At 46.6% G+C, this 19,468-nt stretch overlaps 1 protein-coding gene across 3 annotated transcripts; it reads left to right on the top strand.

Moving 5' to 3' along the window:
* Window positions 1-2,055: 2,055 nt before the first annotated feature.
* On the top strand, window positions 2,056-15,490 carry CCDC51 (coiled-coil domain containing 51). 3 transcript variants are annotated; one of them, XM_015415207.1, is made up of 4 exons: window positions 2,056-2,124; window positions 3,632-3,979; window positions 4,874-5,038; window positions 14,628-15,490. In XM_015415207.1, exons 2-4 carry the CDS (start codon window positions 3,680-3,682, stop codon window positions 15,408-15,410), a joined length of 1,248 nt encoding a protein of 415 aa, XP_015270693.1. In that variant the 5' UTR covers window positions 2,056-2,124; window positions 3,632-3,679; the 3' UTR covers window positions 15,411-15,490. The 3 variants fall into 3 exon arrangements, with proteins under 3 accessions (XP_015270693.1, XP_015270759.1, XP_015270834.1); XM_015415273.1 differs by having other exon boundaries at window positions 2,101-2,161; XM_015415348.1 differs by lacking the exon at window positions 2,056-2,124 and adding an exon at window positions 2,282-2,317.
* The last annotated feature ends 3,978 nt before the right edge of the window (window positions 15,491-19,468 follow it).

The raw sequence follows: 19,468 nt of genomic DNA, 5'->3' as shown, positions 1-19,468 counted from the left end.
AGAAAATGAGGAGACAGAAGAAGCCCCCCCCCTTCAAAGATCACCTGTTAACACAAGCACATGATATTATCATCAGGGAAATCTGCTGTGACAGGTGACCCCTCACAGAATGCGCATCCCACACAAGCAACGGAAACTGGTTATTCTTGGCTCACAAGGCTAATCCAAACTGCAGTGTCGCTGAGGATTAAAAGCCTTCCCAAATGACACAACTTCCACAGCAGGCCCCCCCTTTAGGCCAGTCCACCTCCTCCCCCATGCCTCCTTGTCCATTCATACCTCATCCATTTCCTTTGATTGCTTTTTTGGTTGCTTCAAAGGCTTTTTCTTGCCACCTGCAGTAACAGCAGAGGAGGTCAGGGAGCACAGATCAGATCATGGGGTAAAACAACTACATAAACCCTCACTTTTATGTACCCATACCAGGATTTAGCACTTTCTCTTTCCTCATCTCAAAAGGATCACCCCCTCATCCCAACAGTTCTTATTTATTTATATTTATTTATTTTATTTCTTAGGCCTGGTGAACTCATGAATGAGCATGAGGTGGCAGAAGGCTGAGATGTAACCACTTCAGACTTGTAGAGGAGAAATTGTACTTTTTGCCATTTTGAATGATTTCCTGTAAGAAGAAAACCAGCACAGCATGCAAGGGGCTAAAAGATAACCTTTCTCCCTAGTACTCAGCCCATTTTCCCACAAACCTCTTCAGCCCCCTAATTTCTCAAGGCAAAGATGTTCTGCCAGGCTTTTGGTTGAGGACAGCGACAGTTAAAACTGGCACCGACCTTTTTACTTTTGGCCCCGCGTCCCCTTCCCTGCCCTGCTGTGCAGAGAGCACGGCAACCGGCAAAAAAATGGGTTGATCGCCATCTGGATTGGTTATTTTATTACTGCACTGTAATAATTTTATCATGTTGATTGTATTCTATCTGTTTTAATGCTGTAAATTGCCCAGAGCCTACTTGCAGGGTCAGGCAAGTCAGAAGTCTAAATAATAATAATTATTATTATTATTCAGAAGTCTAAATAATAATAATTATTATTATTATTATTATTATGCTGCACATACAAACCTTCGACCTGCCACCTTTTAACCCTATCTTTTCTCCAAGGAGCTCGAGGCAGCATACAGGGCTCCTGCCCTACTAATTCATCCTCATAATATTCACCCTCTGAGGTAGGTTTGGCTGAGAGAGGCCTAGCAGAGTGGAGAATTGCACCCTGGACTCCTCAGTCTTTGCCCAGGCCCTTTACTACATTGCCTTTCCCGCGCACAGACGCCAGAGCCTCTCAGAACTTCCAAGCCCACCACCATTATGTCACTAACAACCCCACCCATCCTTACCGTCTCGTCCTGACATGGCAGAGAGTGCTTGCTTGCTTGCACCGGCCCTTCACTGGTTCTGGCACCAACAGCCCCTGGAACCGGGGGAGAAAGGGAGAAGCGAGCACCACAACAGCCAGACGCTGTAACTCGCAGAGAACCACTTCCTCCTACAGCCAAAGCCGCGCTCCCGAGGAGATAGACAAGCAAATGAGACTAGCTTGATTAGGGAGCGAACACAAGCCTAGAGCGACGCACAACTACGCTTCCGGTTAAAAAAAATAGCCATATGCCGTTACTAACGTCAGCGACTGCGTCGCTCTACCCGTTCGCATCTCTATGATAGTCATTCTCTTGAAAAATTTCGCACCGGAAGTTTCAAATGGGGACCGAAGCGACACCTCACACTTCCGGTGTCCGATAGGTCCGTTTTCTCGCTAAAACTTCCGAAAGGGCTCTTACCACAGGGGTCCTAGAGCGACCGGGGTCATAGTCAATGGCACCTTTTCTCGTTTTCCAGAACATTTCTCAAAACCATTAATCAATTCACGGCTGGCTACTTTTACAAATTTTATCTCTTTTATTTTAAAACCGTGTAGCCATCTTGTTCCCGCCTTTCAAATGTTACCGGAAGTTATGTCTCTAGTCCTTCCCCCACCCATGAATGCCGCCGGCAAACTGAGCTATACTTCATTTTCCGCCCAGACCTTGTTACCATTTCCTGTTGGGTTTTGCCAGGTTGTTTCCGCACGTGACCTGGGGAATGCAACTCTGTACGAGCTGGAGGAAGAAGAAGAGTGAGTGATAGGGGACGACATAGCATTTTAAGTCGAAGTAATGTAATGCAGGAGGGTGGGGATGCTGAGGGGAAATGCGGGTTTAATGGGGGACACCGCTGTTAAAGAAGGAGCAGAGCAATGGATGTTACATGGAAGATGCAGCCCGAATTCTACGCATTTTTAGTAGAATTCCGCAGTCACCTTCAAGTTTGTAAGTTGTCAGTAGCGGGAGTTGGGAACAGGATGGCCTCTTTTCCCCTCCCTCTGCTTTAACAGCTGGGTAACAGCGGATAATTAATGGCTGTAGAGTTCTTCCTTTCAAGCCCCACCCCGGCAAATGATTGGTAATGGATGAATGTCTTTCTGTCTGTTGTGCAGCTGATAAAGCTGCAGAGTCTGTGGCAGGGTTTTTTCCAAAAGTCCCACGCCCCTAATGATGGAGAATAATGGTATAGTGAGACAAAGGAGGTTCAACTTCTGGGCCAGGGACTAGATTTAGTAAGGCTCCACATTTAGATAGAGGTATTGTTTAACTCAGTAGAACACCAGATGGACCTCCCCGCAAAGGGAATCCCATTAGATTCAGCCCATTCCAGGATATGTGGTAGAGCTGACCAGGATTCTGTTTCAGCTTCTAATAGGTGATTGTTTGGGCAGGTTTTTGTTTTGCAAATATTTATTTTGCCTGTTTTAAGTGCGCTGTGAGTGGAGATGTAAAAAGCCTGACAAATGTGGAAAAAATGTGCCTCCCACCCAACACTATTGCCTGTCCTATTGTGTGACTGTATAAAACATTTTCTGCCCAAGTAAGACACTCCTGCTTACTACAACACCTGTGTCTTCTATTTTCACTGTGTATTTTTTTCCCTACCTCTTGGATGACAAAAATTAAGGTACGTGTGCTAAAGGAGCATAAGATACAGCAGTTTGCACTTCTCTCTTTAAAACTGCATGTACTTGTAATTTTGCTTGTAGAGAACTATTTCTACTTTTAAATTTCCTAAATATGCCAAACAATACAGTTGTGTATGCCGACTAAGTTATAAAGTAGTAGAATAACTTTAGAGCTGAAGAGAAAATATTATAGTTTCCAAAATTTCTTCCAATCCCCCCCCAAAGAAAACTTTTCAATGGCTTCAAATTTTCTGGAAATTTTATATCTCTGTCTATGACTCCATCCCTCCTACCCATTCCAGTTGCTCTGATCCTGAGAACAAAAATTAAACATTGTAAGGTTGTTTTAGATACTCACCTGAATGTGCAGTCTACGTTCAATAGATGTTGTTCAGGAGATTTATTTATGCCTTTTTAACATGGCAGCTTTATATAATCATAGAGTTAGAAGGGGCCATCTAGTCCAATCTCTTGAACAACATCAATGCAGGATCAGCCTAAAGCATCCCTGACAAGTGTTTGTCCAGCTGCTGCTTGAAGACTGCCAGTGAGGGGGAGCTCACCACCTCCCTAGGCAGCCAATTCTACATGGAGTCATGGCTTTCACAGCTTTGCTTCTTTGTCTTTGTAGACATCATCCACAATGCACCAGGTCTACGTTCAGGTTTGATGAGGTGTCATGGCGCTACTGTTGTCCTTGTGCCACAATATGCATCACCATTGCTTGTTAGCTTTGAGGAGTCCAAGAACACATGTGCACATAGTACGACTGTACTGTTCACCAGCCTCCAAGAGGCCTGAGGCTAACATCCCAATGGAAGTGGCTACAAGTCTTCTCCATCGCTTAACAGAAGCTGGGAAGGTCTTGGGAAGGAACTCCCTTCAGAGAATCTCTGCAGCTACCCGAAACTGGTGGGAGAAATACGAGGAGTTTGTTGGAATCAATGAAGTTCGAGAGGCTCAGGGAAACGTGACAGAGGTAATGACAGGAAACATGAAATAGTCACAGTTTTCAGGCTTCTTGGGCTACTATCAACTTTCAGTGTTTTCTGATGACACCTTTTCTTCCTAAGGGGGATAGGTTCTGTAAGGAAACAGGGAATTTCATTGTGGATTCCTTAGGATCTTAGGAGAGCCATCCGTCTCACAGTGCAATTCCTATTGGCATGTCCATTTTTAAAGGCCTAGGATGAGCTCCCTTGAAAATGACACGTGATCTTCTCTCCGTCGTAGCAGTTTCCCAGGCCATTAAAAAAAATAAGAGCAGCACTACTGGATTAGATCAGTGATTCATCCAGTCCAGCACCCTGCTTAATACAGCCTTCTCCTGGAAGGTGCACAAACAAGGCATGAATGCCCTTTGTTGCTCTCCAGCACCTGAAATCCCAGGGTATTACTACCTCTGAACATGGAGTTTCCCTTTAAGCCGTTATGGCTAATAGTAAATTTGGGGCAATCCCCTTTAAAGCCATGTAAGCTAGTGGTAATCTCTGTCTGCTCCGACAATGACTTCTACAACCAGAAGAGACCGCTGGTCTTGAAATGTTGAGTAATAATCCATAAAGTTTTTGCGGCCCAAACACTGGGGGGTTGTCTACCAGCAGCCCACCAGGAAATTTCAGCCACCAGGAAGTTGAATGGCCCTTCTGTCCTTGACTGGGACAGACCAGGGAAAACTTTTAGGACTTCAATAAGACTTCATATAAGACCCTGAGAGACAGGTCACTGCCAATCTAACAGCTGTCTGGAGAAAATCCAAACCTGTGTTCCCTTGTTAATTTTTATCCTGCACTCCTGAAAAAGAAACGTCAGTGGATTCTGTTGTTGGATGTTTAAATGGGAAAACTGTTCTTCCTCATCCATCCTATTCCAGGCTGAGAAAAAGTTTATGGTAGCTCGAGGGATTGTACGAGAAGCTCGCGAAACCTGGGAGTCCCAGCAGGTCAAACTGAAGGACATTCGGGATCGTTTAGACAGAGTCTCGCGGGATGACAGTCAGTACCTGGAGCTGGCAACCCTGGAGCACAGGCTACTGCAGGTAAGAGCACTTGGCAGGATATGAAGCAACAATATCTTGCATTCGCTTTTGCTTTTAGTTGTTACTTGTGGAGGAAACATCTTGTTTGTTGGGTGTATTGGACCAAATCGCTCTGTGATGGTGCTGTTTCTAAAGGACATGGGAAGGACAGTAGACCATGAACAATTCCTTGCGCAAATAATTTTCTTAATGATTGGATTTGCAGTTTAATTGAGATGCTGCAGCCATGATAGCACTGTAGCTTGCCTTATCATTCTTTGTGACTGGGCATTGTGAAACCCCACAGTACCTGTTGTGGCTGTCCAGATTTATCCCTAACTCCCATGGAGAATTTCTGCAGATGGAAGAGGAGAGGGTTTTTTGCGAATTACCTCCTCCCACAGCCATCATTGGACTCTACCTCATGCTGTTCCTGGGGGGGGGGGGGGGTCCCCCGCCACCCACAAGCAGCTTTAGTGGGGGGGCAGTGAGGAAGCCATGCTCCACTGATGGAATTACTAGTGGATCCAAGTTGTATTGTGCAAGGGCAGAACTTGTTGTTGAGCATAAGAAACAGAATCCGAGAATGACAGATTTAATTTTTAAATAGGTTTCTGGTCGTTAAAGCTGCAAAGGCAGCATGTGGGCAGGGCCTGATGGCACCTCGGAACTGGAGGGGTATACTCTGAATAGGATTTCCACTGGTCACAGAGCCACTGCTGAAGAGCATCTTACCTCTGATGTGCAGAAGCAATATAAATGATGCATATTACATTTGCAGTGATTAGGTTAACATTTTGCCAACTCCAGTTTGGGTTTGTATTTTTATTTAAGCGTGTAACTTGTGCAGTGCTCTACAGGGCAAAGCCTGTGCAGTGCAGGGATCCCATCCAGCCAACAAGCTCTACCATGCACACAGCTTCATTAAACAAAACTGTTATTTAGCGGCCTTCATAGGGCTGGATACTGCACAGCTGTTGTGCTTGTGGATGCACTTTGCCCTGGCAGAAGGAGCGTTCCCTTGACGTAAGATGCTGTTCTGTTGGCAGAAGAACCTCTTCTGTCTGAGGAAGGAAATGTTCCTTGCACCGGGAGAAAGCACAGGAAGGATCTCCCTGTAAGGTTTCAAGGAGGTTTCCCATCCAGGCACCAGCCAGTTTCAGGTCTGCTTAGCTGCAGCAAGGCGACTGCTAACTTTGAGAGAGAATAAGACAATCCCCCCCTTGCTACAAAACCTGATTCTGTGTCTTTAATAGGTAGATATCTGTTATGGAAAATGCACTAAAATCTACAGCGCATTGGAAAACTGAAGTGAAGCAAATGGACTCTTGACCTTATACAGGTTTTGGATGCTTGTTACATGTCGTTACAAGTTTCTGTCTCTTTGGAGGATTTCATTTCCTCCACAGAACTTCAGAAAAGTCTTGAGAGAGACTTTCTGTCTGCCCCTGTGAGCTGAGTCTCCCTGGAACAAGTATTGTGAGCCATGGATGTGTTTAGCATGTCCATGGGCAACCTCAAACAGTGAAGAATCCCTTCAAAATGAAAAGCCTGTGCTGTCCTAGATTTTTTGTGTACAAAGAGTTTTTTACTGTGGGAGAAGCTTTCAGTTCTGCATTCGACCTTGGTCTTTCAGAATGGTACAGTCCAAAAAAGATATGGTTTATCCTGCACTCTTGAGCTGACCTTTAGCCAGAAGGCATCTGCAGGTTTTCCACTGGAGACTCTCTACTGATGGAAAGTTGTACACTGTCCTGCCTTCCCTGCTGGCGTTTGTGTGGTGCACATGTATATATGCTGAATACACATGAACAGTGTCTGAGATGAAAAAGGAGTTCGTTATGGGTCCATGGTTCAGTGGCAGAGCACCTGCCTTGCACATAGCAGGTCCCAGTTTCCACCCCTGGCATATCTCAGTAAAACAAACAGGTAGCAAGTGTTGTGAAAAACCTTTACCTGAGACCCCAGAGAGCCACTGCTAGTCAGAGCAGAAAACACTGATCTTGGTAGACCAAGCGTTTGATTCAGCATAAGGCAACTTCATGTGTGTTGGTGTCTCAGGAGAGAGAAAATGTCCTGTATGTTTCAGAGGAGGCACTCTATTTTTTGGCTCACATTTCTTGTGTTACAGAGGGTCTCGAGCCAAGTTTTGAGCTTGTCCTGCCTCTTGGTGTAGTGGTTAAGAGCAGCGGACTCTAATCTGGAAAACTGGATTTGATTCACCACTCCTCCACACACAGCCAACTGGGTGACCTTGGGCCAGTCACAGTTCTCTAAGAGCTCTCTCAGCTCCGTCTACCTCACAAGGTGCCTGTTGCGGGGAGAGGACAGAAAGGAGATTGTAAGCCGCTCCGAGACTCCTTCAGATATTGAAGAGCAGGGTATAAAACCAACTCTTCTTCTTCCATAGCAGCGTGGCAAGCGGCTGGTAGACCATGTAAGCAACAGCCTCTGATTGACTGCCCTCCACAGGGTCTTGGCCTTTTGCAACCCATGTCCCATCTAGCAGCGTGGGGTAGAACATGTAAGCAACAGCCTCTGATAGACTGCCCGCCGCTGGTTCTTGGCCTTTTGCAACCCATGTCCCATCCTGCAGCACAGTTTGAGAAAAGAAGCTTATGCTGACCTATTTGCCTAGGCCACACCCAGTCTTCCACCCATCCAATGTTCTTCCTGGCCTGCTGTCTGATTCCGCTTGCCTTGGCTTCCGCTAACTTGCCCTCCCTCCTGAGCAGAAATACTCAACTGGCCTCACATTGCTTCTCTTCCCAAAGCGGGCTCATTTTAATTCAGTGGTGGGGAGAGGCTTTGAGCAAAATCTCTTTATCCAATCTTGTTCCACCGCAGGCTGGAAGAATTCAGTACTTTCTTTTTAAATTCTCTTTTTCGTCTGCTCCTTATGTCAGTGGTTAGGTATAACTTGCTATACAGGTTGGATTGCATAATAGTTCTCACTGTAAACACTCAACATACCGTAATAATTGTCAGGAAATTTAATCTGTCTCTCTCTGAAAGAGTCTTAGCTCTGTTGTCTGCCTGAAAAAGCTTTCTTGAGATAACAAGTCAGAACAATGCTATTTCAAGTCCGGCATCATATTTCTAACTGGGCAACCAGAAGCTTCCAAGAAGCCCACAAATGAGGTGTCAAGTCAACAGCCTCCCCCCCCCGTCTTCGCCCCCTCCCCTGCAACTGCAGTTCAGTGGCATTCTGCCTGCGAACATGGTGGTTTCATTTAGTGGTCATGACTAAGAGCCATTGAGTATCTTCTGTATGAATGTCTGCTTTCCCTTTGCAAGGCCTCTAAGCTAAAGGCCATCGCCACATCTTGTGGCAGCAGATTCCGTAAGCTAATATAGCATTCTGCGAAGATGTACTTCAGAGGGTCATGGCTCAGTGGTCGAGCACCTGCTTTGCAACTCAGGCGGTCAGACGGTCAGGTGGTGTGAAAGTCCTCAGCCTGACAGCTTGGAGAGCTGCTGCTGGACCAAGGCCCTTCATAGTTGGATGGTCAGAGTGTAAACGCATTTTTCATGTGAAAGAGAAAATTCTGTTTTAGGAACGACGCCCCATTATTGTTGGTGTTATTCAGCTTTACCACTTCAAAAGTGCGGTGCAATAGGCCCTTGACTCCCATGGAATGATGTGGGCTTATTTTATAGTAAGCATCCACAATCTCAGACTCTACATCAGGGAACTGCATTCCAATCTGCTTTTGCATTAATTTCCCTGTCAAGTTCAGTCACAGACAGTCCCCCATGTCATTGGGCACAAAATCCACGCGCTGATCCTTGGGCTTTCCATAGAAAACCAGAAGCCACTGCTCGAAAATACACTACAGTATGGTACCAAATGGCTTTCATGGCCACCAGCCCATCCAGTCACATTTCAGCTGTCTCTCTAACTGCAGGTCACAGTGTATTTTTGGTTTGTGAGCTGGCAAAACCCTAAGCTGTTTTGCTGTTTTTGTTCTTTGTTTTTTGTTCTTGTTTTTGTTCTTTGTTTTTTTAAAAAAAAAAACCTGTGGGGATTTAATAAACATTTCCCTGTGACCCAGTTAGCATCAGAGAATGCCATGGAGAAGAACCTGCCAGTGTGCATGGATCACATGTGTTGTGTTGGGCCTGGGATCCCGGCTCATGTGTCCTATGAATTCATATTGGAGATATCCATTATTTCCTTTGTTCCACATCTGCTTCATGTTACAAGCGAGCGAAGTATCCTCTATTCCCAAGGGGGGGGGGAGAGAGTGAGAATCCTCATGGCAGAAGAGGGAAGAGCTGTGATCCCATTAGCCTGGCTGACATTACCTTCTAGGTAGGCAGATGGAGTTCCTCCCTAGCAGCCCAGATCTGTTTGCACAGGCATTTATGCATCTGTTCCAAATAGAGACTCTGAAGGCACTGATGCTGCTTTCATACAACTGAGTTCGACAAAACTGGCTACTGACGCAGGCTTTTACCAGCTGCAAAGATGGAGCCGCACAGCATTAAAAACAGTGTGAAATGTTAATGAATGGCTAACTATTTGTGAATACCAATTCCAAGTATCTCTCTCTTTGTCGTAATGGTGTAAATGAGAAACGGGGCTTAGGAGTGGGGACACACAGGGAGACAGACAGGCCCTGTTCTCAGGGATTCTCAGCCAACTTCTACCTATCTGTCAGATTTTATCTAGGATTGCTAAAACCTCAGAGAAAGAATGTCCTGTCCCTTTAATAGAGGCTTAATGAGTAGAAATGGGAAGATAAAGCATTTCATGCCATGCAGGTAAATAACATCACCTGGGACGTATCATCCTATTATGCCTCTATTAAGGGGGCAGGACATTTCTCCCCCCAGGTTGTTGGCCACCCTAACCAGTGTTCCCTCTAAGCTGAGTTAGTGTGAGCTAGCTCACCGTTTTTTAGCCTCTGGCTGACACATTTTTGTCTTAGCTCAGGAAGGTTTTTTAGCCTCCAGAGCAAACTAATTTCTGCAGCAGCCAAATCGCTCACTCGCAACTTTAATGCCAGTAGCTCACGAGGTAGAATTTTTGCTCACAGGACTCCACAGCTTAGAAGGAGCATTGCCCCTAACACCCCCACCCTGTCTCCCAGGAATGCAGGGCACCTTTTAGTCTCACCTGTTTCATTTTATCCTTACAAACCATACTGTGAGACAAGTTACACTGAGAGCATGTGGCCCAAAGCAACCCCAAGAGCTTCAGAACAGGGCAGGGATTCAAACCCCAGTCTCCCAGATACTAGTAAAAACTTCTAACCACTATACCAAACAGGATCTCTGAATTGTGACATGGAGTTCTAGAGAAGACCTTCCTTGGAAGCTCAGCACATGCACAGCGTGGAAGGTTTTGAACTTAGCTTTATTCTTTTCCCTCTAGGGACAAGAAGAATATGTTTTAAATGAGGGTGTGGGTTTGCCATACACCAACCCAGTCTCCAGACCCAAAATTCTGTGCCAGGCTAAGCTTCGTTTGGGTGGTTAATATATCTGACAAGGGGCGGACCCGCGATACTCGCCGTCACCTAAGTGAGGGCCGCTTGGCCCTCGCTGCTCTCTCCCCCACCCCCATCCTGGCACCGAAGCGAGGGCCGAGCAGCTTGCCACTCGCCCCTCGCTGCTCTCTTTCCCCTCCCCCTCCGTGGCGGCAGCGGGAGGCCGGCTGCAGAGCGTTCCCTGCGCATGCGCAGGGGACGCTCTGTCAGTTTCGGGGGGATTTAAACATCCCCCCGATATTTTTTATAGGGTTTCTGATTTTTGTGCACACCTGGGGACCACCCCACGTGTGCACAAAACTCTCCCTCCCCTCCAGGTCCCCCCGATGTGCGGAAATAAGTATCCGCACGCCAGGGGGCGACTTCGTAATTAGATATATAGATTGTGACTTCGCTAGCATCATCGAGAGGCAACAGTCTATAATGGGCACTGAAGCTTCTGGTCCTGATCACCAGAGATTTTTGCTCAGTCTCCAGCTCCAGACCCAAGACCCACCTTTAAAAATGGGGGAGTAGCAGGAATATTCTGAGCTGCAAGCATGTAATATTTTGTGTGTGTGTCTGTCCTCTTTAATGCTCTTTTTAAAAATGATGAAAATGTCCTCTTTTAGGGTTGGAAGGTTAAGAATATTCCTAGTTAGTAGCGATTATCTTAAATAGTTAAGGGTATTTAAAATGAGATTTGTCAGAATGATCACTTGTTTGAAGTAGTCAGTTGGGAAATATGCCCTCTTTTCTGCTTTTCAAAATATTGTAACCCTATTTACTTCAGCTTACATAGTTCTCCTCTGTGTTGTCCTCACAACGACCCTGTAAGGTAGGTTAGGCTGAGAGTGTGTGACTGGCCCGAGGTCACCCAACAGGCTTCCATGGCAGAGCTGGGATTCAAACCTGGAATCTTTCAGACTGTAGTCCAGCATTCTAACCACCACACCACACTGGTTCTTTGATATCAGAGTCATGGGATAGGAAGAGGAGGAGCCAACGTCTCTTAACATGCCTGTGCTAAAAAGGAATCTTCTGCACTACTGAGTGATCTCACCCGGATGCTCCTCTCAGTGTGTCTGTCGGTGGGGGGGTATGTGCACATGCAACAGTATCAGGTCCTTCCAAAAAGCAATAAAAAATGAGGCTTTATAGGGGCTTATAGATGGGACCGCTGCATTACTTATGAAATTCATTATGTGGGGTAGGGGCATAATCCTAAGACTCTCCGTATTCCTCCATGTACAGAGCTCACGTTCTGTGACCCAGATAAAACCAGCCCCATCGATCACTCTCCCTGAATAACAAATAACATTCCATGAATTTTCCATTGTTTGCCCTGATGAGAAAATTTGAGTCCCCTCCTTGTAACGAGATATGCATGAACTTCCTTAGAAGAAAAGCTGGATAAAAATCTATTAGAAAGAAATCTTGTCTTCATGTGGAGCCAAGGGAGCAAGTCCTAACGGTGCGCCCTGACTGCAAAGCTTTCTTCAGAGCGTGGGCACCTGGGTTTTTCTGTCACGTAGGCGAGGCAAATCCCCATACCAAGAAGCTTAAAAATGTAAATTTTTAGGAGGATTTGCAGGCTTTCAGCCGGAAAGGAAACGAGATCTCATACTGTGTCACAGGAATGAGCCAAAGGTATTTGCAACAAAAGCCTACAGGAGACAGAAGTGATAGATACATATTTTCGCATAGTTGTGGGCCTTCTGCTGCCCAGTGCCGCAGTTGAAAAGGAATCCGTACCTCCTGGCATCTTCTCAAAATAAGGCCATCATCCTAAGCGTAACAACTGTGCGGTAAAGCCCACTGAAATTTACTCATGAGTAAAAATGCTTAGGAGCAGCCTATCTGTTGCTTTTCCTGTTTATTGGTGTAGCTCCCTCCATGATGGGGCTACGGGGAGCTGGCCTCAGACCAAATGACTCAGTCTGGTTTACTGGGAGGGACGATTGTGAGAAAAACACACATTGAAAAAGAAGAGAGAAAATGCTCTTTTAGCCACGGTTCAATGAAAGGTGGTGTCGGAAGCCTGTGAACTGTGTTTAGTCATGCCGGCCACATGACCACGGAAACGTCTTCGGACAGCGCTGGCTCTTCGGCTTTGAAACAGAGATGAACACTGCAACCCTAGAGTCGGATTTGACTGGCTTTCGAGCAAGGGAACCTTTACCTAAAAATGCTTAGGAGCAGCCTATCTGCGCTTTTCCTTTTTATTGGTGTAGCCCCCTCCATGATGGGGCTACGGGGAGCTGGCCTCAGACCAAATGACTCAGTATGGTTTACTGAGAGGGATGATTGTGAGAAAAACACACATTGCAAAAAGAATAGAGAAAATGCTCTTTTAGCCACGGTTCAGTGAAAGGTGGTGTCGGAAGCCTGTGAACTCCATGAAGGTTAGCCAAGCCTTATATCTGGAGAGCATGCTCTTTCAGTGTAGGATGGCGGGGTGTGTGTGTTAATCCATGTTAAGGCTTGTGCAAACAAAGATCAGGCCTGGGGAATAAGAGGCAGAGGGCAAAACCAGTATTTCTTAGATGGTTACTCCCTAGGATAGACAGGATTTCAAATTCCCAGAAAGCACCAACACTTCTTTGTTGCAAGAGGTGAAATGGCTCAGCCCGTCAGCCAGCCACTTCCTTCATGTGCCCACATAATCAGCTTCCAGCAACTTTGTATTTGTTTATTTACTTCATTTATATCCCATCTTTCTCCCCAGTGGAGTCTCAAAGTGGCTTACGTCATTCTCCTCTCCTCCAGTTTTATCCTCAGAACACCCCTGTAAGGTAGAGTCCAATAGCACCTTAAAGACTAAAGAAATTTGTGGTAGGGTATTAGCTTTCATGAGTCACTGCTCACTTCTTCAAATACCTGGACCTCCTGATGGCCCCTGGTATTTTTTGGCCACTGTGTGACAGACTGTTGGACTGGATGGGCCATTGGCCTGATCCAACATTGGCTTCTCTTATGTTCTTACGTTCTTATCTCCTGTGAGGTAGGTTGAGCTGAGTGTGTGACCAGCCCAAAGTCACTCAGCAAACATCAACTCTCCATTTTGTCATGGAACTAGGATCTCCCGGTTCTTAGTCTGGCACTCTAATCATTTATGCAACAGTGGAAGACCCTATCATGTGGGCTTCAGCTAGATGCATTGTACACAGGCTTCTGAGGGCGGCTAATCTAGAATGGTGCTGTGTTACCACCGTCTTTACAAAATGTAACGCGCCTCATACCCCTCGGGGAAGTCCTAAGATGTGTTGCTTCTGACATATGAACGCACAGAGCTGCCTTATATCGAGGCAGGCCATTAGCACATCTAGCCCAAGGGTCTCGGCCAGACTCCTTTCCCAGACCTGCCACAGGTGTGAAAGATCTGTACCTTAGACCCTGAAGAGCTTCCACCAATCACAATAGACTGACCTTGATAGACTGAGGGCCTGTCTCAATAGAAGGCAGCTGCCTGTAAGTCCTTTCAAGCAGTGCTGCTAGGGACTGAACCTGCACGTGTCCCAGATTTTCTTCCCTTTCAGACTTCTTCATCCTCAGTCCAACGTTTTGGGCCGGACATCCCCAGCAGAGTTCCTGTATCTGGTTCCTGTTCATTCATCTGTTACTTTGCTGGACTTCTGCTGTATCCTGATGACTTGTGGCAGAACTTTTAAAATTTCTGAGTCTTAAAAAAATATTGTCAGACAAATGTCCTGCCTTTTTTTGTCCATCAAAGCCGCCTAATTGTGTAGGCATATTTCTTTTTGGGTTCCAGATCCCACAGCATTGGCATAGATTTGATACCTTGCGTTTTATTTTGAAGCAGCAAGAGTCCCATGCTGAGCACGTTCCAGATTTTTAGCTATAACACCTAGTGTTGCCAGATGACGAGAAAAGCAAGAAACCGCCCTGCTCCTGTGCCTTGTAATAGCAGCTTGATCTTTAGAAATCAGCAGATGAAACCTTTCGTGTTGCAGAAATAAACATTAGCTCATCAGGCTGCTGTTAAAGGCGCAGGAGCAGGGCTTGTTGAAAAGGTGGCAGCCCTAAACATCGGCCTATCCTGATGAGCTTTATAAACTTTTAGGGAACTTCTCAGTTTCTCCAAGCTTTTAATGTACTGTTCTTTGACAATACAGGAAGAGAAGAGGTACCGAGCCACCTACCTAACCGCTGAGGAATCTGAGCGAGAAACGTTTTCTCTCTTCTCTGCTGCCGTGAGGGAAAGCCATGAGAAAGAGCGAACGAGAGCTGAGAAAACAAAGAACTGGTCCATTATCGGCTCCGTGCTGGGGGCCATTATTGGCGTCCTTGGCTCCACCTACGTCAACCGCGTTAGGCTGCAGGAGTTGAAAGCCTTGGTTCTCGAAGCGCAGAAGGGACCGATAAGCCTCCAGGAAGCCATCCGAGAACAGGCCTCGAGCCACGACTCCCAACAGAGGGATCTAAGCGATCTTATTGGCAGCCTGAAGAGCATCCTGGATGTTGCGACTGTGATGTCGCAGGAAGCGAAGGAGGGGGCCGCCTCATCCAAAGGCAGCCCGAGCTCCTCTCTAAAAACGGACCCTCTCTTAGTTTCCCTTAAAGAACAGCTGAGCCACTCCAAACAAATGAGTTCGTTGCTCGGAAGTGTGCAACAGCAGCTTAGTAACCTGGAAAAAAGTTTCGGGGAAATGGCTTCCGAGGTACAGAACATAAAGAGTGCAGCCCCTCCCACTCCCGGGGAAAGGGTATTACTTGCCCCTTCTGTGGAAGGGAACAGTCAGTCCTGGGAGGTTCAGGATGTGGTTCTAGAGCTGTGCAACACAGAGAGGAGACTGGAAGCCCAAATGAAGAGGAACTCGATCTACAGCACAGCCTTCACATGCACTGTCTTTGCTGTTGCACTTCCTGCCCTGTACATACTCCTCAAGGGTAATTGAGCCTAAAAAACCCCCCATGTGTTGGAGTAATAAAATGACATTCCCTGAGCTCCAATGGGTCCGTCTTGTATCCCTTTTTAAAGATTCTCTTGTGAAATCCTCCCAGCATCTGGAGAGGCGTGCCTGTGCGATTCAGTAAAAAGACAACATGCGAGCCCTCAAAGGGAAAAGTGTCATGTGCTCCAAACCCGCTTAGGGGATTTGACCATTCACCAGGTCCACTTCTTGGTAACGGTGCCGTGTTTTGGCACTTCACGTCTTCCGTGTAATCAGCGAAAGACGCAGCCTGGGCCGGGAAATAGCGCCTGCAAAATCTTCCGTTCTGTATTTCTGAAGAGCTCACAAATGAATGGGACTTGAAAGTTTTCTGTGCGCTGGAAAGCTCCATTCTGCAGTCTCATTATCTACTGTCGACTGTTTTCTAAATTTAAAGGAACCAAGTAGCCAGTTGGATCGTAGCAATTATGCTCTCTGTGTGACTTTTTAAAAAGACTTTCCTTGCTGTATCCTCTGTTCCCACTGGTAATGCCCCAGGTTCTTCCTGCTTCCTGCTTTAACATGCCTTTTAACTTTGCCAGAAGTTACCCCCTTAGGGATTTTTAATATCTTTTGTCATGAAGTCACCTAGGAAACATTTTGAGGGCGTGTAGCACTTGTCTTCACTCCAGGCCTTACTCAAGGAATTGGCAGGGGCAGCCTTGGAGCTTAATCAGGCCCCAGCAGGCCGTACATCTGTCCCAAAGGACCCCCATTTGGCCTAGTTTGAGCCTGTTTCTCCTTCATGAGAGAAGTCCATTTCTTTTTTCCGTCTTGACAGACGATGGCCAAGGTGTGCCAGGGGAGAATTCCCTCAAGCTACATAAGGAGTCTTAAAGAGATTTGATTATTTTTTTGGCCTTTTTCTCAGGCAAGCAGTAAAGGCAGAGTTTTAGCAATGCTTACGAAGTTTACAGTGGGACAGCGAAGCATCCTTTGCCCACTTTCTGAGTTGTACAGGACTTGGCAGGTGGAGCTGATTTGCTGGCCACTTCATCTTTCTTCCATTCAAAAGATATGGCCCTGTTAAAAAATTAATTAGTAGCCGGCATTTCACTTCCTTGTTATTGCCAGTCTTGGCCTGCTTCCACCTGATGGTAATTCTCTGGGTACCTTTTATAGGCACAACATTTGCAATGGCAATCGAGCATCCACGAAGCAGTTTCCCCCACCTTCCCCTTGCTGCCATTCCCCCTGCCAACACTGGAGGGCTTTGGGGGCCTTTGAAAGCAAAACCAGCATTTGCTAGATCTCTCTAGCATTATAATCTATTGCCACGATCTACACGCTCCTCAAAATTCCCAGCTTTTAAGAAGTACGTCTCAAGCCCTTTTTATTGTGGAGATATATCAAACCGGGTCTAGGAAAGATCGCATCAAAGCAGGGGATAACACAGAAAGTGGACAATTAGAGGGCAGGTCGTGTGGATGCCCTGAAAACCTCACTCCAGTGTAAAACAAGGCAACACTTCTGTGTCAAAGCCAAGTGACCAGTTGACATGAAAAGTGAGCAGTTTTGCATTTTCTTGGCTCGTGTTGTCTGTATTAGAACCTCCCTTCCCTCCCAATAGATTTCAGTTCACTTTCTCTTAAGAGCTGTCCACTGTCAGTGCTTTCAATACAGTTCAAAAAGTGACGTGTGTGATCATCTATTGCATTTATTTCAGATAGTTACGCCCTGCTTTTCTCCCTAATGGAGACCCAAAGTGGTTCTCCTCCATTTTATCCTCACAGCAACTGTGTGAGGTAGGCTAGGCTCAAAGAAGAAGATACCCCACCCTTCACTCCCCAGAGGAGTCTCAGAGCGGCTTACAAACTCCTTTCCCTTCCCCTCCCCACAACAGACACCCTGTGAGGTAAGCGTGGCTGAGAGAGCTTTGACAGAAACTGCTATTTTTCAAGGACAGCTCTTGTCAGAACTACCGCTTGCCCAAGGTCATCCAGCCAGGTGCAAGTGGAGGAGTGGGGAATCAAACCCAGTTCTCCCAGATTAGAGTCCGCACATTTAACCACTACACCAAACTGGCTCTACACCAAAGAGGATGACTGGCCCAAGGACACCAAACAAGCTAACATGGCAGTGTGGGGATTTCTGCCTGGAGCCTCCCAGAGCCTAGTCCAGTGCTCTAACCACCACGCCACGTGGAGAGTCCTCCCTATTGCTGTCCTTGAATGGATGGAATGTGTTGGGAGTATAATTTCTTGAAGACAAGATGAAGAAAAGGTATGCAATCTCTACTTCAAATGGTACAGTAAGTTAAGTGTTGGAAAACCAGGTTCCAAATCTAACTCCCAGTCAGTTAGGCTGAGTGCGCTGCTGTCATATTTTAAATGGCAAAATGTGCTGGCTGCAGTTTTTCATTTGGGACAATGGACCCTGTCCACTTGAACAGTCAATTTGCACGTTTTCTTGTTTTTGTCTCAATTCTGCAAATTGTACACGGTTGTGCTTTTGGTACTAACTAGAAGGGGGAAGGAGATATGCCAAACACTGTGGTCTTGACTCCAATCATTGGACACCTTTTGTATTTTTGGAGGTGTCGCCCACATACTTCCAAGCATCATTTTGTACCCTCCACAACTAGAAACTTATTATTGTTTTAATGAAAGCTGAAATTGGCAGGATTGGCCTTGCCAATAGGTGGAACGCTTGGTGCCCTGCCCTGTTCCACTCTATGTTCCTAATTTCTTTCCATTGCACAAAGCGGGAGCTGTCCTGGGGTTTGTGTTTGCTCCTTTGGGATTCTGGCACACGGCGGTGGGCACAATCACAAAAAGTCTGCCGCAGGAGATGGAGACAACCACAAAATATCATGGAGCGAGGTTATATATAACTCTAATAGTAATGCTTGGACATCTCAAGCAGGAGCCTTTTAATCTCCACCTCCTACCTAGACCCTCCCACTTGGGGTACTTGGTGGGCACCAGGAAATATGTCAGTGGGGATCCCTGCCGTAGAGCTCTGTCTGTCTGAGTCAGATGTTTTATGTTACCATGTTAATTTGTCAAAAACCAAAAGCAATGTAATCCCTTTTTATTAAGACCAACCCAAATAACACAGAATAGCGTGCAAGTGCTCGGTCTTCATAAGAAGTCTTACAAGGCTTTTGTCTGTGAGGTATGCTATGGCCCAGCATGGCTGCCCCCATCCTTCATGTTCATATATGCAATTCTATGAAGTGGGTGATTCGATCGTGTCCATTTTACAGATGGAACTAACAGAGAGCCTCTGACTTCCATAACAGCTGTATTGCCCAGTAAGGGATGGTGGTTATTATTTTGGCTGAACTAGGCTTCCCAAGTCCCCGCCCCAGAGGCCCGTTCCCCGCCGCCACCGCCGGATCAGGCCCCGGGGGGAACTCCTCCCCGACGTGCGCGTCACCTGGAAGTGACATGACCACGCCGGGCACACTGGGGGCGGGGCCACGGCCATCCGAGGGAAGACTCTATGGTTTTCCCGCGTATGGCTGTGGCCCCGCCCCCAGCGTGCCTGGCGTCGTCACGTCACTTCCGGGTGATGTGCATGCGGTGCGCGCGCACAACAGACGCCAGCCGGGAGCCCCCCCTCCCGGCAAAAATCCACTTGGCAATCCTAGGCTGAACAGATATGGATCTGCGCACAATATTCTTCTCATGAACCGACACTAGTTCTCATACGAAGAGTGAAAAACACTCAGCAATAGAGCAGCTCTGAAATCAGCACTGTTAACAACTGTGCCACACCTGAACAAGTACAGTTAGGGTTGTCTGGCTGGAGATGGTTTTAGACTGGAGCCTGAAGTGGGAAACAAAGCGATCATCCTTCCTCGCTGCTAATAGATATTATACAGTAGCCTCACTGAAATAAAATTACTGTGCTTTTAGTGCTGCGTCTGTTCCTTTCAGCGGTCCTTCCTGAGGAGAAATTTCTTACAGAATTGTGCCCCGTGAGTCACAGTACAGTTGCTGCTTTGTTTGCCTCATGGGAGAGCTGGTCCTGCAGTTTCTCTAACAGCTTCATTACAGTGATAAGAACCCAACCAT

Source organism: Gekko japonicus, unplaced genomic scaffold (assembly GCF_001447785.1).
Source record: "Gekko japonicus isolate JY-2015 unplaced genomic scaffold, Gekko_japonicus_V1.1 scaffold204, whole genome shotgun sequence".
NCBI lineage: Eukaryota > Metazoa > Chordata > Lepidosauria > Squamata > Gekkonidae > Gekko > Gekko japonicus.
This window is presented reverse-complemented; position numbering and strand designations above follow the sequence as displayed.